The 17423-nt window shown below is 41.2% G+C and overlaps 2 protein-coding genes and 1 pseudogene across 4 annotated transcripts in view; 1 reads left to right on the top strand and 2 right to left on the bottom strand.

The window, feature by feature from the left end:
* The window catches only part of MARCHF5 (membrane associated ring-CH-type finger 5), a 55089-nt gene extending 44213 nt beyond the window's left edge, over positions 1-10876 (bottom strand). For both annotated transcript variants that reach the window (XM_082674137.1, XM_082674138.1), the window contains exon 1: positions 10555-10876. In XM_082674137.1, the coding sequence (XP_082530263.1) occupies positions 10555-10589 (35 nt within the window). In that variant the 5' untranslated portion in view covers positions 10590-10876. The remainder of the gene's footprint in view (positions 1-10554) is intronic.
* LOC309834694 (small ribosomal subunit protein eS6-like) lies at positions 3230-8931 on the bottom strand (annotated as a pseudogene). Its single transcript has 3 exons — positions 8847-8931; positions 5297-5392; positions 3230-4016 (listed from the first exon to the last, which is right to left on the bottom strand). The product of its transcript is annotated as a small ribosomal subunit protein eS6-like (transcript).
* Positions 10877-11048: 172 nt separating the features above from the next.
* Positions 11049-17423, top strand: part of CPEB3 (cytoplasmic polyadenylation element binding protein 3) — a 176758-nt gene continuing 170383 nt past the window's right edge. Inside the window, exon 1 of the mRNA XM_082673966.1 lies at positions 11049-11155. The gene's annotated coding sequence lies outside the window, so the exon portion shown is untranslated. The remainder of the gene's footprint in view (positions 11156-17423) is intronic.

Genomic DNA, 17423 nt, shown 5'->3' with positions numbered 1-17423 from the left:
AGACTTGTGGTTGCCAAGAGGGAGGGATGGATTGGGAGTTTGGGATGAGCAGATGCAAACAAATATATATAGAATGGATAAACAACAAGGTCCTACTGTATACCACAGGGAACTATGTTCAGTGTCCTGTGATAAGCCACAGAGAAGAAGAATACGAAGGAGAATGTATGTAGGTGTGTGGCTGAGTCACTTTGCTGTACAGCAGAAATTAACACAACATTGTAAATCAACTATACTTCAGTAAAATAAATTTTAAAAAAAAGATTCTCTATTGTAAAGGATTAAACAAGTGATCATGAAACTGCTTAAGAACTGTCTGGCACATACATAACCACCAAATGAACAGTAGCAATAATGACACCAATAGAGATGAGAAAGATGGTGTCAACTTTACATCTATGCCTAGATTTTTATGGATGCATTTTCTTACCTAAATTAGCACATACAGCAGTTCTGCCTGGCACCCTGGTATTCAGTGGAAAAGGTCCTGGATTCTTGATCATCCCCAATTGTTGAATAGGCCAACACCACTGCTTAAGATATTTATTCAAATCCTCAATTCATTTTCTCCCACCCCTCTTTTCCTCCCACTAGGTTGTCTAAATGCCGCCTGCTTGCTGATAATACACACTCACAATTTACTTCCACACCTTTCCACCAGCCAAGTTAGTGCTCATTAGGTTACAGAGTAAAGGGAGATCTGGGAATTATCATGATTGGTTCAGAGATCAAAGAACAAATCACTATTATAATATGAAGACATGAAAAAAGAACTAGACAATTCTAAAGAATATTACTTATTCCTTAAAATAAATGTATGGCCTTACTGGTACTGGTAATGTCACTAATCCGTATGTATGACATGTCACTCTTTATAAAAAAAAATCATTTACTTCTATGTAATTTTAAATTAAAATTATAACTTTTTTCCAATTATTGATATAAATCCTTCTCAACAGTAAAATTTATAAAGTTATAGGAATATACATCTAATTCACCTTAAATCAAAGAGTATTCAAGATCTCCCCCTAAATTAACTTGAACGTACTTAGTATGCTCACTATTTGATGCCAGAAGAAATACATTTAAGGAACTTACAATCTAGTTAAGGAACAAATATATGCATAGAAGGATCACATAAAAAAAAACCACACAAAACACTGAGTGCTAAGAAATGATGCTGGTGACCAAAGGTAATATAGAAATGTGATGATGACCGTAAGAAACACAGGATGAAATAGCTGAGAAAGTTTCATGAAAAGGAAGAACTACAAATGAGATGACAATTGGGGAATGAAAAGAATAAGGGTATCTGAAGTAAGAATAACAGCATAAACAACCTTAGACATAGACATGAGCATATGATCATGGACAATGATAAAACCAATGTGGTTGGAGCAGAAAGGTTTTAAAATAAAGCTAGGTATTACAAACCAGTTGGCAAAGGATGGATGACAAAGGTAACCTCACTTCACAGGGTTCATTTGTGACTAAACTAGTTTATATGATTAAGTTAATTATTTTAAAAGTACATGGGGAAAAAAGGGGAGGAAACATCAATAGAATAGTTTCTCACTGGCACATAAATTAACGAAGCAAGATAGGTATGGTTATCTAATAAAACAGTTGGCAGTAAAGTCCACCTTTGTAGACTCAGACTGTAGGTGTTTATAGTGGATTATTAGAAAGATCTGGAAAATCATAGGCTCCTGCCTATGATCACTTTGGTGAAAACTGGAGGGAAACAGAATAGAAGAGTTCCAGAATACAGGAGTGAGAGCAATGAAACAAGCTTTATATTGCTGTTGTTGTTATATATAGTGCCTTACCAATGTATTTCCATGACTGTTTTAAGGAAAGAGAACATGTCCTTAATTCAGAAGATGCTTAGAGGGGGCTTCCCTGGTGGCGCAGTGGTTGAGAATCTGCCTGCCAATGCAGGGACACGGGTTCGGGCCCTGGTCTGGGAAGATCCCGCATGCCGCGGAGCAACTAAGCCCGTGAGCCACAACTACTGAGCCTGCGCGTCTGGAGCTTGCGCTCCGCAACAAGAGAGGCCTGCGCACTGCGATGAAGAGTGGCCCCTGCTCGCCACAACTAGAGAAAGCCCTCGCACAGAAACGAAGACCCAACACAGCCAAAAATAAAATAAAAAAAAAAGAAGATGCTTAGAGAACCATGCTCTGGTTAATCCAAGGAACGCCTAAATTTAACAATGGAAAAAACTGCAAACTGCTTGCTTTGTCTCAGGATTAAAAGTGTCACATCCCATGTATTCTTAAACAGGAACTATACCATCAAGAAGACTAAAAATCCGGGATTTCCCTGGTGGCGCAGTGGTTAAGAATCTGCCTGCCAGTGCAGGGGACACGGGTTCCAGCCCTGGTTCGGGAAGATCCCACATGCCACGGAGCAACGAAGCCCGTGTGCCACAACTACTGAGCCTGCGCTCTAGAGCCCACGAGCCACAAATACTGAGCCCAAGTGCCACAACTACTGAAGCCCACGTGCCTAGAGCCCATGCTCTGCAACAAGAGAAGCCATCCAATGAGCAGCCCGGGAACTGTAATGAAGAGTAGTCCCCACTCGCCGCAACTAGAGAAAAGCCTGCGCGCAGCAACAAAGACCCAAGGCAGCCAAAAATAAAAATAATAAATAAATTTTAAAAATTAAAAAAAAAAGACTAAATATCACTTTATATGTCTGTCCAGCCAAGTGGAATAGAAGTTAAAGTATTTGGATTTATCAAAGAGCTACCACAATTATGACACATTACAAAAAAGGGAAAGGGAAATACCCCACAATGAAAGCGATCATTTACTAAGCATATATTCATGCCATGCGCTTTGTCTCTGATCTTCACAAACTCTGCAAACATAATTATTTCTGTCTTAAATAAATAAGGAAACAAAAGCCCAGAATGGTTAAACAGTCTGCCCAAGGCCTCATGGTTAAGTAGAAAGGCATGGATGCAACCTACGCCTCAACTCTAAAATATGAGCTTTTTTGTAAATTATATCCCAATAAAAAAAAAATTAAGTTAAAAAATTTAAAAAAAACACCAAAAACATCAGCTTTTATCACTATACCATGCTGCCATATGGATAGTGTATTCTGAGAAAATTTTCCATTTCTCATTTCTAAGGAAATTATAGCCAGTACAAGTTATTATGCGTTTCATTTTTTTTTTTAATGTCTGATCTTATTTATTTGTTACTCTTAGAACATCTCATTTTTGACTGGACTCAGACTTAGAAGTAGAAGCTCTCAGAGAGGACAGCCTCCGTCTCTTGGCAATCTGTTCATGGCGTTTTTCTTTGGCCTCCTTCATTCTCTTGGCCAAAAGTTTAGCATATTCTGCAGCCTCTTCCTTATTTTTCTTAGTACACTGTTTCTTCAGAGCAATTCGCCGACGTTTGTGTTGCAGAACACGTGGAGTAACAAGACGCTGAATCTTGGGTGCTTTGGTCCTAGGTTTCTTACCTTCTTTGTTTAGGGGCTTTCTCACAACATACTGATGGACATCATCTTCTTTAGAGAGATTGAAAAGTTTGTGGATTCTGCTAGCTCTTTTGGGCCCCAGGCGATGAGGCACAGTAGTATCAGTGAGTCCAGGAATATCCTTCTCCCTTTTACAATGACCAAATTGAGAACGCTCAGATTGGCATCCACAATGCAACCCCGTACAGATTTGCGCTTTCTTTCTCCAGTCCTCCTTGGTCTGTCACAGGAATGCCCCTTACTCAGTAGCAGGTAGACTCGGCCATGGGTCAAGACACCCTGCTTCATGGGGAAACCCTGTTTGTCGTTCCCACCGCTGATTTGGACCACATAACCCTTCCATTCTTCACCCAGAGTGTCAGCAGCAACTTCTGTGGCCATATGCTTCTCATAAAAGGTAAGAAGTTTTCGTTCATCGTCCACTTCAATGAGTTTCTGGCAGCCAGTGGCCGGGAAAGAAATGTTCAGCTTTATTCTGAAGCGGCTGACCGTCTCCGGGGCGCCACAAAAAAGAGCTATGTGTTTCGTTTTTGCTAGGGTACTTTTAAGCAGCCATAAGGAGCTTTCACTAGAGATCTAAACCCCTGCCAGTGTATTCCAAGGTGTCATATAAATGTTACCATCTCTCATCTTATGAACTATCGCATGTAAAGAGTTGGGAGGCATGTATGTACACGTGGCCTGTAAAGAACTGCTACATGAGTCTGGAGAAGGGGGGAAATATTTCTGGCGAAATGGTCAGAAAAGCTTTATAAATGAGGCAGAAACTAAACTGGGTCTTGAAGAGTGGGTAGAATTTTGAAAGACAAGATAGTGAAAAGAACACAGGACAGTGAGTGAATCAGTTTGGCCTGGGCAAAACATATATACTTTATGAACTCATTCTATTTTTTTTTTTTTTTTTTTGCGGTATGCGGGCCTCTCACTGTTGTGGCCTCTCTCGTTGTGGAGCACAGGCTCTGGATGCGCAGGCTCAGCGGCCATGGCTCATGGGCCCAGCCGCTCCGCGGCATGTGGGATCTTCCCGGACCGGGACACGAACCCGTGTCCCCTGCATCGGCAGGCGAACTCTCAACCACTGCGCCACCAGGGAAGCCCTGAACTCATTCTTAAACAGAAGCAAAGCTTTAAAAAGGTAGCTGGTGCCAGCCATATACTCACTGTCTTAAACATAATAGAGAGCACAATAAATATGATTATGGAGGGTCTTGAAGGCCAGGTTAAAGAATTTGAACTTAAGCTTAATAAGCAATTAAGAAAATACAGAAGGTTTTGAGCAAATAAATATTTGGTGCTTCAGTAAGATTATTCTAGGCACTGATATGTCATAAATAGTGAAAAGACAGACACCATGATTCAACAGTGTCTCCAATGTACTTTCCCCTTCTGGGGAAATGGGATAGGGAACAGTTTCTGATCTCAGTGAACTTCCACTTGAATGTGCATGGTGGTGGTGGTAAAGGGTATGTGTGGAAGGCTCTGAGACCTGGGATAGGTGCATTAAAAAAAAAAATTACCAGGGCTTCCCTGGTGGCGCAGTGGTTGAGAGTCTACCTGCCGATGCAGGGGACACGGGTTCGTGCCCCGGTGCAGGAAGATCCCACATGCCGTGGAGCGGCTGGGTCCGTGAGCCATGGCCACTGGGTCTGCGCGTCCGGAGCCTGTGCTCCGCAACAGGAGAGGCCAAAATGGTGAGAGGCTCACAAACCACAAAAAAAAAAAAATTACCATACGGTGTGATGTACTAAAATGAATGCATAAAGGTTCTATGGAAAAACAGGAAGAAGTAACTCACTCTGCCTGAAGGAGCTGTGTAATGCTTCAAGGTGATACTTGAGCTGAATTCTAAGATGGGTCAGAGTTAGCCAGGTGTCAAAAGGGAGGAAGTCATCTAAAGCAAAAATAAGAAGATGTACAGCAGGGTATATCCAGAGGACAATGAAGTGCAGTGCAGAAGAGTATGGTTAAGGAAGGTTGGGGCTGGATTGGATAATTAATAGAGCTAAACCTCTTCACCAGGGCCTTGAAAGTTTAGAATTTATCCTATAGGTGATGTAGAGACTGACAGCTTTTAAAGTATGGAAACGCCATGATAATTGTGCCTTGGCCAATTCTGGTACCACTCTATTAAGTCAAACTGGGAAATTCTGGTACCACTCTGCAAGTCAAACTGGTAGAGAAAAACTAGAGTCAGAGAAAGAAGAATCTATAGTATCTGATAAGCAAGTGGATTTGGAGGAAAAAAGCAAAAAAGAAAAAAAAGATGTAGGTCTTATGGCTGGTAGACTAGAAGAATGGTCCTATCAAAGGCCAAAATTGGGAAGTCAAGATAAGTAAACACCAGGGAAATAGCAGTAGTTTAGTTTTAGATACGTTAAGGCGCTCGTAATGCTCTGTATACACAAATGGAAATGTCTACTGGGCAGCTAGAATGCAGACACTAAAATGTGGGAAAGAGGTCAGGAATAAAGACATAAATCTGGGAGTCACTCAAATAAAGGTGATAGTGAGATAGTAAGCAGGGATACTTTTCAGAGAAGAATGATAAGTGCTGAGGATTGAACCATACTGACTGAAGAGAGTAAGGGTAAGGTGATATATAAGAGGCGAAAAAAGTAAAAGACAAATAGTGTGGTAGACTAGAACACAGTTTCAAGAAGTTAGGGGGTGGTGGTCACCAGTTTCATCTCCACTACATATATGTCAAGGACATGAGGACCAAGAAAAGAAGTCATTAGGTTTACCAATTAAGAAATTATTGGTAACCTTCAGTATACTTTTAGTAGAGCTACGGACAAGAAAGGTGGATGAAAATCAAATTACAACAAGAGATGATAAGGAGAAAATAAGAATATAAATGTCACAAACAGGGAAACGGATTTAGAAAGAAAAAGAGTGATAAGTGAATACAATGGATTATATATATATTCTCTTTAATTGCTGTATATCACAGAACTCAGTATTTTAAAAAGTCAATTGTAGATTGATATATTTAAATTTTAGAAACAAGAACAAAACTATGAATTACATATGGTATATATAAAAGCATTAAACAAAGACTGGAAGAACATAAACCCATTTATGATAGTGGAGTGGGGATGGGGAGAAGATATGGGACTGGGGATAGGGGCCAAAGGGGACTTTATCTGTAATGTTTCCACTTTTTACATAGAGATGGAAGCAAATACAACTAATTGCTAATTTTTTTAATTCTAGGTATTGTTCTGTAAATGTCAAAATGGGATAGTGACATGATTGGAGTAAATATGCTTCAGAGAATGAGAAGTCGCTTTAATGGAAACTAGAGATGGTTATATAAATAAGAAGATAATATAGTACGTTCCTATCAGAACACTCTACAGCCTCTAAAAGGATGTACATGTGTGGCTGACAACACCCTGAGAGTGGGGATTCTAATTCACTTTGCCACTGCAGGAGGCTCGTGGGGAGCAGATGATTCTCCCTGCTTTTCCCATTTGACTGTTCTGGGGACACTGGCTACATGCCTTGCCTACTCACCAGGTGCAAGTAAGTGATGCAAACAACCTCAACAAATTCCTGACTGTTTAATGTGAAAGAGGTACACAAAAGTCAAGTTTCCAGAAGCATCTCTCACCAGGCTTTAAACCTGAGGTTCATTCCTGCAGTTTGTTACAGTATTCTTTGTATTCTCTATACATTTAATCCTAATTTTGAGAAATAAAAGAGAAAACGAGAAAGTTTAATGGTGATAGAATAATATATAACAGACCTCTCCTTAAAAAAGTATGGCAATGAAGGGAAGGAAGAGAAACTGACCGAGATTCAGAGAGCCTGACGTGAAAGGTTTGAGTTTATGAATGGTTATAATTTCAGGGCAATGATTTGTGATCCCAAATCATTCATGACACTAGAAAACCACCCACTTTCCCACCCCCTTTCTCAAACAATTTAAAAGGTTCAAATGATAAATTTATATAAAACAGTTGCTTACTGTTTATAAAAATGAAAGGCAATCAAAATATATATCTATATATACTCTTTCTATCTACAAATACTGCAATAATAAAATTTATCAAGATAAACAATTGCTAAACTAAATTTAATTATTCACAAAGGACAAGGCAATTGAACTTCAGCTATTAATAAGTTGTTATTAATTAAAAAACCTTGAAAGACTAAGTGTATAAACTGAACATACCATCCATGTTATGTAAATATAATCTTCATTTTATTTGACAGTTTATGGAACACAAACCTCACTAGAATTAAAGCTCCATATGAGCATTTTTGCTTATGTTCACTACCACCATATATCGAGGACCTAGAATGGTACCAGGCAAATGCATCGATATTTATTAAGTCAATTCATTAAATACAAATGTTTAATAAGCACTAAAATATACCTAATTTTAACCTAGAAGCAGAAGAACAATATATGTTATACACATTTCCTAATCTTCTCAAGGACAGAACTTGCACTGAAGAAATAAAAATAAGGGCAAGTTTCTGAGCTAAATTCTATCCCTCAAAAATTGCCACCCAAAGACCAAGCTGGGGGGAAGCCAAATTCAAAGCAAGAATTCTAGGTCCTAACAGGTTGACATATTTTAGTCTGTTGGGCCTGTCAGCATTCAACCCATCAAGTATCTTTGTGTTCAATTTGCATGTAGGGCCAGCCCAGATTAAGATGATACTGTAAATATGGAGATGGGTGTGTGTGTGGTGGGGAGAGAATTGCTACATTAGTTGGTTACACTAGAATCTTAAATACCTTCTGTGTGCCTAACATATGAATAGCATTTTATTGTTTTATAAAGTGCTTACACGTGTTCTCATTTATACAATCCTGTGAGGTAGGATATTGCCATTTTATAAATGAGGATGTAGAACCTCAGAATATAAGTCCAAAGTCACATAGCTAGTATGTGGCAAAATGAGAATTTTAAGATTTCTGGCCAAGCTTACATCACTAAAATGTACTATCTCTTATCATGAAATAATCCCTTGGGATTTAGGGTAGTGGGAATTCCCTGGAGGTCCAGTGGTTAGGACTCCACACTTCCACTGCAGGGGGCCCGTATTCAATCCCTGGTCCTGGCTGGGGAACTAAGATCCCCCAGCAAGCTGTGCCGCGTGACCAAAAAAAAAAGTGATTTTCAACTACAATAAACATCTGGAAAACTTTTGAAAATATACATGCTCAGGCCCCATTCTCCAGAAATCTGTGAATTAATTGGTTGTGGGCAGAGCCAGGCATCCATCCATATTTTAAAATGTTCCCCCGGTTGATTCCAACGTGGGGCCACGGTGCAAAACACTGACTTAGATAATAAAGATCTTTGAACGTCATCTTAAGAATCTACCTTGAGGTATGTCAAAAAGGTGCCGAAGATGAGGGAAGCCAGTATTATAGTCACCTGTTTCAGTACATGCAGCCAGAATTTCCATGTTTCTATTAGATGTTTTAAATGCCTGGCTAGCACTCCTTGGCTTTTTTACTTTTATGGAAATCTCCAAAGAGTGTATGAAAGCCAGATCAGCTTTTGGACACAAAAACTTTTCTAAAAGTCACCTACATAAAAATGAAAGCAGCAGGCCCTCAGAGGGGGAAAAAAAAATTAATTACAAAATACCCAGCACCAGAATAGGGTCTCATTTGATTGGAATTGGCAGTGGCAGAAAGTGGTCTCCTGTGGGCATATTTCAGTAGTCCTATATAATTTGTCAGTATGGTAAATTATAATTTACCTCGTAAAACCTGGTAAATTATCAAACCCCTAGACCACTGGGGAAAATGACAAAAAAGTTCATGCATTTATTCATTAAAGAAATATTTACTGATGACCTGCTTAGTGCCAGGCTCTGCTGTAGGTTTCAAAATAAATAATGATGTGTAAGTTTCTGCCTTCCAGGAGCTTGTAAACTACTTACATAAAAAGGGGTTAGTCAATACAACTTGACCTGAATGCTCCCCTCAAACAAGGGCTGGATTAATCACTGGGACACCCCAACTGGAAAAAGTCAGTACATGATTTCTATCAACTTAGATGTCTCAAAATTCTAAGCTCCAAAGGAAATGTCTGTCACTGTGGAAGAAGATGTACTCTTGAGTGACGTCTGTTCTGGGTGTGATCCAAACAGCATTTAACTGGGTATAATCTCATTTAAGGTTGGCCTTTCATTGCCAACCTTAAAGTTGGACTTTTCCTCAGTAGGAAAACCTGTACCACACGCTGAACTGGGTGGCAAATGGTCTACTGAGAGTTGTAGGCAACCAAACATGCATTAGCCTGTAGCACTGGCTAGGCCAGGAAGCTATGTCGTGGCTTAGGGGAAAATGTGGAGTAAGGGTCTCCAAAAACTCATGGTAGAACCCATGGCCTAGAATTTCAACAGCAGAGGGCGGTGCAGCCGATTTCACAGAAAGTTTTACTGACAAGCCCCCCCCAGGAACTTGCCCCATGATAAGATGAAACTTTATCAGTGAACTCAACGAATGGTAAAATACGCTAAGTGTTCAGGGTTGGACTTACGGCTGTTTTCATAACCTCTACTCTGGTCTGACCGTTAAAGTCCCTTGCGGGTACTCGTGACTTTATAGTTTGGGGTGGGGATGGGATGGGGGAGGAAGGAGGAATGAAGTCAGTCTATCAGGCTTTCCAAAAGAATGCTTATCCTTGGTTTTTGGAAGGAGTGTACAAATTGGAGGGGGATCACTCCCCAGAGAATTAGTCTGGTCCTTCTTGCCAGTGACAGCGCTGACAAACACGTTACAACACAGTTTGGGGGGAGGGGAGGAGGACAGTAAGAAAAAGAAACTAATTCTCTGGGTTCACACGAACCCCTCTCACTTCGCAACGGCGTTCGGACAAAACCAGACGCCAATCCGTAACTAAGTTTCGCTTTAAGTCTACGCACCCAGGCCGCCCGCTCCGTCCTCCCCCAAGTACGGACTCCAAACTTTCTGCCCCTCACTCGGCCCCCAGGCCGTGGAACTCCTCCCGGCAGGCTAGGCTCCGCTCCGAAGAGCCCCGAGGCCCGGCCCGCGTCCTCCCCCAAGGCTGCCCGTACCTGTCTAGCATCTGCTGTAGGGCTTGGTCCGGCATCTTCGTCGGAGGCGGCGCACTCGCCTCCCCAGTGGGCCCGGTCAGGGCCGGGCCCAGGGACAATAGCACTGAGAGGCGGCGGAGTAGGCCTCAGTCCGGCGGCAGCCGCGAACCCCCCACCCAGCCTCCCGGGGCGGCTCCGCGAGCCCGGCGGTGGCTGTGCGCGGCCCGCGGGCGTCGGGAGGAGGCGGTGGGGAGCGAGGAGGAGGAGCCTGGGGCGGGGAGGCGGCGATCGCGGCCCGGGTTCCTGCCCGTCGGCCCAGGGTTCCGGTCCATGGACCGCGGGCGCCGAGTTGCTGCCGGCGGAGGAGCTACCTCTGTGAGGTAAGAGTCACCACTTCAGTGCGCGCCGGGGTCACGACGCAAGGCGGCCCAGAGCAGCCTGGGAGATGTAGTCCTCGGACAGTCCCCGCAAGAGGCTGCACAGCCCGCCCCGACCACCGCCGTCGCGCCCGCCGCCGCCCGGCCGGCGCCCTCCCGTTTCCTTCCTCCAGGGGGAAAAATGTCCTGCGGGCCGCTTTCCAGGAAGCAGCGGGATGTGCCGCTCCACCGTCAGTAGCATCAAGGTCAGCCCTCCCTGCCTGTTTCTTTTCTCTCAGCTCTCGTGCTCAGGTGGGACCGAGCCAGGTGAGGGGGGGGGGCGGGCTAAAGGGCCATTTCTCGGCAGGGTCCCCAGTCGCGGCCGCGGCGTCGGGGCGGGCCGTGGCGGGCTTGGGGGTGGCAGAAGTGCCTTCTGAAGCCCTCGGCGCTGGGGCCAGCGTCTGCCGCGTCTGAACCCATTTTGGGGAGTTACGCAACCCCCGTGAGGGGTCGGATGCTCTAGTACGTGAGGTTATTCCTGAGGGGTCGGCAGGGCAGTGGCTGCCTAGACGAGGTGGTTCCCACCAGAACCTCTCGGTGTATGTTTGCCCGACGAGGGGTGGGGTGGGGGAGAGGGGCGGGGTAATGGGGGGAGTTTATTCCCTCCCTCTCTAGGAACCTTCTAAAATGTGCCTGGGCTTTCAAGGGCTAGTCACTAGTCTCCAAACGGAACGTGTTCATGAATAAACAGCTCTTGCTTACTCAGCTGTGGGTCGTCAGGGGTGTTTGTTTCTCTCTCTGCTGCTGGTCGCTGTTAACCATTTCTAGTCGCCTTGACACCTCCAAGCAGGTGGATGTGTGTGTGTGTGTGGGGGGGAGGGGATCAAAAGGGGAAAATCATGAATCGCTCGTTGGTTTATTCTCTGACGCTCTAGGGACAGCTTTGGCGGGAGGAAAAGAGCTGTTGGCTAACAGGAATGCGTCTTTTGGATGACCTGTGACATTCTCTAGTGCAGCGATTGGTAGGATGTCTGGTAGTTTTCCCCTGATTATGCCTAATTTCTGCGGCAAGAGGTTTGATTTTTCTTTAAATTAAAATGTGTTGCTTAAGCTCTTTATTTTTTTTTTACGTAGAATTTTATAATCCGCTCCTAATTCTCTGCTCAAAGTCTGCTTCCTGAATATATTTGAACTAGAGTGTACATCACCAGGAAGAAAAACAAAAATAACATGTGACCAGAAGTTTATTTGGCCTCCGATTTCTGAAAGATGCTTTTATGAAAAGCTTTGGGAATTTACATGACTAATTATAATTAATGCTTCACCTTTTTCTCATGAAATGAGAAGCAGGCCCCTGACAGGGGAGGGAAATAAGTAATTTAATCCGGGTGTTTGATATTTTAAATTCCTATTTATTGCTACTCCTACTGGGTAAGTCTTCCCTTACTGCGTATTTATCTCTTAAGCAATTGTCAGCCACAAGGAGATTGATACATACATGTCGCTCAAAAAATAGAATTTGATCTTAGCATACTGAAAATAAAAGAATTTATATTAGCATTTTCATGAAAATTCTGTTTCCTGGCTGTGTCAAAAATCCTTTGAAATAGGAAAAAGAATTTCTGTTATTCATCTTAAGAGTGATTAGCAAAAGAAAAAAAAAAAGCGATAAGCACCTGACCTAGTAATTCCACTCCTTGGTATCTGCCTAGGAGAAATAAAAACATATGTCTACACAAAGACTTGTATGCCAACATTCACAGCAGCATTATTCCTAATAGCCAAAAAGTGGAAACAACCCAACTACCCATCAACTGATGAATGGATAAACCAAGTGTGGTATAGTCATACAACAGAATGTGATTAGGTTATAACAAGGAATGAATTTCTGATACATGTGACAATATGGATGAACCTTGAAAACATTATGCTAAGTGAAAGGAGCCAGTTACAAAAACAACATATTGTATGATTCCATTTATATTAAATGTTAAGAATAAATTCATAGAGACAAAGTAGATTAGTGATTGCCTAGAGCTGGAAGAGTTGGGGAGTAATGGGGAGAGATTGCTAACGGGTATGAGGTTTCTTTTGGGGTTGATGAAAATTTCCAGAATTAGAGTGGTGATGGTTACACAACTTTGTGAATTATATTGCAATTAAAAAAATAAGATATAACAAAATTAGATTCTGGTGATGGTGGCACAGCTCTGTAAATATACTTAAAAAACTGAATTGTATGCTTAATATGAGTTAATTTTCTACTATGTAAATTACATCTCAGTAAAGCTGTTAAAAAATTAGCTCCATAGAAAATGTTCATAAGGACATCTAAAGAGAAACAGACCAACAGATAACTGATAATTCTTTAACTTTAATTTTTTATATTTTTTAATTAGTATGGACAAAAATCATGATTGATAGAACTCATGAAATAAATTCCTTCAGATAAATTTGAAATGGGTGACACACATAGCTTGAATTTCAGTATTGTTTGTCAACTTTGTTTTCCTTGGCTCTTGTGTTTTCAGATAAGACTTGGAATAATTGGAATTATAATTTACTTTCTGATTTTGAAGGAAAAAACTTCCTACTTACTTAGATCTTAGGCTGACCCCCCCCAAATAAAAAGTTGAAATGCACTTATGCATTAATAATTTTATGATGGATTTAGAAATACCTGAGTATGGAACTGTTCTAAATATGTTAGGAAATTTAAAGTAGTATATTACTTTTATGTTCTCCCATGACACTTGTTTTGAACTGTCTGCCAAAAGGGGCCCTGGAGATATTCCAAAGAGATATATAAAGTATCCAGGTGCCTTCCAAGGAGAATTGTCAATTGCCAAATTTGGTGATAAACTGCAGGCTGAGTCCACATTGCAGGCCACAGAATATTCTTCATTAATTTATTCAGCAGACATTTCCAGAGGATTTATGATGTGCCTGGGTACTCTAGTCACAAATTAAACAATAACTACCCTTTAAGAACATACAACTACCTACCAACACTTACATTAAAAAAAATTAAAACAAGGCATTTCCATATGAAATACTACATAATGATACATGGAAGCATATGATATGGTGCCAAATGAACTGGCCTAGAAATACAAAGTGAGGTAGAAGTTTAGAGACTGTTATGGGCTGGTGTGTTAGAGAACTTTGTGAAACAAGGGGAATTTAGGCTCTACCTTGTAGCAATAAGAATTATGTAGGTAAAGAGGTGCAGAAGGATCTTGGGTCTGGATAAGGATGAAAAGATGTAGAGAGAGGAGTTAACCTCTGTAACTGGAACTGTGTCTCTGTTGAGTAAGAGTGAAAAATATGATTGGTTAGTTAAGTAGGGAATAGTTAAAAGGCCTTGAAGCTATTAATTCTTTTGATAAGTATTTATTGAACAAGCAATATTTATGTGACAGGCACTAAGCTAGGTACTGGAGACACAATAATGAGAAAAACAAGCATGGTCCCTACTTTTGTGGAGTTTACCGTTTATAGTGGGAGAGAATCACATGAATACATTTTTTAGGTTGTAAATGTAGTACGTGGTGTTATGAGAGATAATAACTAGGGTTTTTACCTAGACAGGGAGGTCAGAAGAGTTTCTCAGCAAGTGTCCATTATGCTGAGAACTGAGGAAGAGCAACAGTTAATTGGACAAAGGGAGGAGGGAAGAGCATCCCAGGCCAAAGGACAGCATGTGCAAATACCCTGAGAAGGAAAGCCCCTTGGTGAAGAGAAGAAATTGAAACGAAGAGAGGACTTGGGGTAAAATGGGACCACAAAGGTCACTCAGTTGACAGACTCTGAAGAGCTTTGTAAGCCAATTTGAGGAATTTTGCCTTTATCCTAGAATCCTGCTGGGAGGAGGACATAAGAAATGGACTCCATTATGTAGGAAATGGAGTGTTAACTTGTAGTGGTTCCCAAACCTGCTGTGAGTCAGAGAATTACCCTGGAAATTCTGATCCATGTGCCTGTAGTTGTGCCCAATTAGCTGTTTTTTTAAAAAACAAATTTCCTAAGTGATTATTAGACCAATGGTATCTCTGCAGAAATACCGCAGTGGTTGAGAGCTTCAACTCAAACCTACATTTGAGTCTTAGCATTGCCACTCAGGGGCTCAGCAATTTGGGGTGGGTTATTGAATCTTTTTAAGCCAAAGTTTCCTCACCTTCAGGAGGAGAATTACAGAACCTACCTCACTGGGTTACTGGGAGGATTAAATGAGAAAATTCATTTAAATTGTTCAGGACAATGCTGGGTACATGGTTAAGAGCTCCATTGGTGTTAGCTCTTAATTATTACTAAAAGTTCTTGAGTCAAGGTGAGAGTGATTTAGGGGAATTAATTTCGCAGTGGTATGCAGGGTGGGTTGGGCACAAAGACAAGTTAGGACTGGCCTAGGTCTCAGTGACTTAGCCATGGTCTGTAACTATTTCAGAAGTTTGCTTTAACACAGCTATAAGTCCTTCAAGAGCCTTAGATTGGCTAAGTAGTTTTCAAACAGATAATGTTCCTGGGTCTCTTAAAGGACTTTTATAGGGAGACCTTGGTCCCCAGAATACATTTTACTGGCTTAGCATCTATAATGTTACTTTTTTTTTATATAAGTTTATTTATTTTATTTATTTTTGGCTGCACTGGTCTTCGTTCCTTTCTCTAGTTGCAGTGAGCGAGGGCTACTCTTCATTGCCGTGCGAGGGCTTCTCATTGTGGTGGCTTCTCTTGATGCAGAGCACGGGCTCTAGGCGCACGGGCTTCAGTAGTTGTGGCACATGGGCTCAGTAGTTGTGGCTCGCAGGCTCTAGAGCGCAGGCTCAGTAGTTGTGGCGCACGGGCTTAGTTGCTTCTCGGCATGTGGGATCTTCCTGGACCAGGTCTTGAACCCCTGTCCCCTGCATTGGCAGGCGGATTCTTAACCACTGCACCACCAGGTAAGCCCTTTAAGATTACTTTGAATTGACCTTTTCTTAATTCTGGACAGAGGCTTCACTGGCCACTTATAGAAGACAGTCTAAAACCTGTCTCTTTATCTTCATTTGCTATGCAGAGAATAGAATTTTAACGGCTAATGTCAACTCTAAAGGAAAAGATATTTACAAAGGGTAAATAATTTTACAAAAAAAAATCATCATCTACTAATTAGTCTTCTTTTCCTCATAAATATTGTGGAAGACTCATTACTTTTCATTGTCCTTGGTTAAATTCCTCTCTCTGGGTTAGGTGTCCCTGGGATAAGGCAGTGGTGTGTCAAGAGTAGGTAAAAATCACAGGATAAGATGCCACATCTTCCTTCTTGTATCTTGTTTCAGGAGTATCAATTTTATGCGAAAATGTATACATAAAGAATTATTTTCTTTTTTAAACAAGCGTGGATGTCAGAGCAGCAGTTCTCAAAAAGTCGTCTAACAGACTCCTAGGGCTACCTGAGAACCTTTCCAGGAGGTATGTGAGGTCAAAGCTATTTTTATAATAATACTAAAACATTATTTGCCTCTTTCACTGCATTGGCATTTACACTGATAGCACAAGCAATGGTGGATGTAACTGCTTGTATCTTAGCACCATTAAAGGCACTGACACCAAACTGTACTAATGCTTATATAGTCTTCACTACCACACACATAGAATAAAAACAAAAGTTCACTTAAGAATGTCCTTGATTAAGCAGTAAAAAATATTCATTTATTAAATTTTGACCATTGGATATGCATATTTTAAATATTCTGTGTGATGAGATGGGAAATATGCACACTTCTGCTGCATCCAAAGTATGATAGTTGTCTCAGAGCAAAACACTTTACATGATTGAGCTACAAGCTGAACTAGCTACTCATCTGACACTATTTTACCTGAAAGACTGACAAACATTTTAAACTTTTGTGCTGTTAAGAAAGTGAAAAGACTTTCACTCATTTCAGAATGGGAGAAAATTTTTGGAAATAATATATCTGAAAAATGACCTGTGTCTAGAATATATAAAGATTTGTTGCAACTCAATAATAGAAAGGCAAAGAACCCAATTAAAAAATGGACAAAGGATCTGAATAGACATTTCTCCAAAGATATACAAATGGCCAGTAAGCACCTGAAGAGATGCTCACCAACGTTAGCCATCAGGGAAATGCAAATCGAAACCGGGATGAAATACCACTTCACTCTCCCTAGGGTGGCTATAATAAAAAAGATGAATAATAAATGATAAGTGATAATAAGTGTTGGTGAGAATGTGAGGAAGCTAGAGCTCTAGTACACTGCTGATGGGAAGGTAAAATGGGGGGGCCATTTTGGAAAACAGTCTGGCACTTCCTCAAAATGTTAAACATAAAGTTTCCGTATGACCCAGCAGTTCTACCTCCAGATATATACCCAAGAGAAATGAAAACCTGTCTACACAAAAACTTGTACATGAATGTTCATAGCAGCATTATTCATAATAGCCACAAAGTGGAGCAACCCAAATGCTTATCGACTGATATATGGGTACATAAAATGTGTCCATACAATGGAATATTATTCAACCATAAG

This window comes from Grampus griseus (assembly GCF_964374135.1).
Source record: "Grampus griseus genome assembly, chromosome: 16".
Classification (NCBI taxonomy): domain Eukaryota; kingdom Metazoa; phylum Chordata; class Mammalia; order Artiodactyla; family Delphinidae; genus Grampus; species Grampus griseus.
This window is presented reverse-complemented; position numbering and strand designations above follow the sequence as displayed.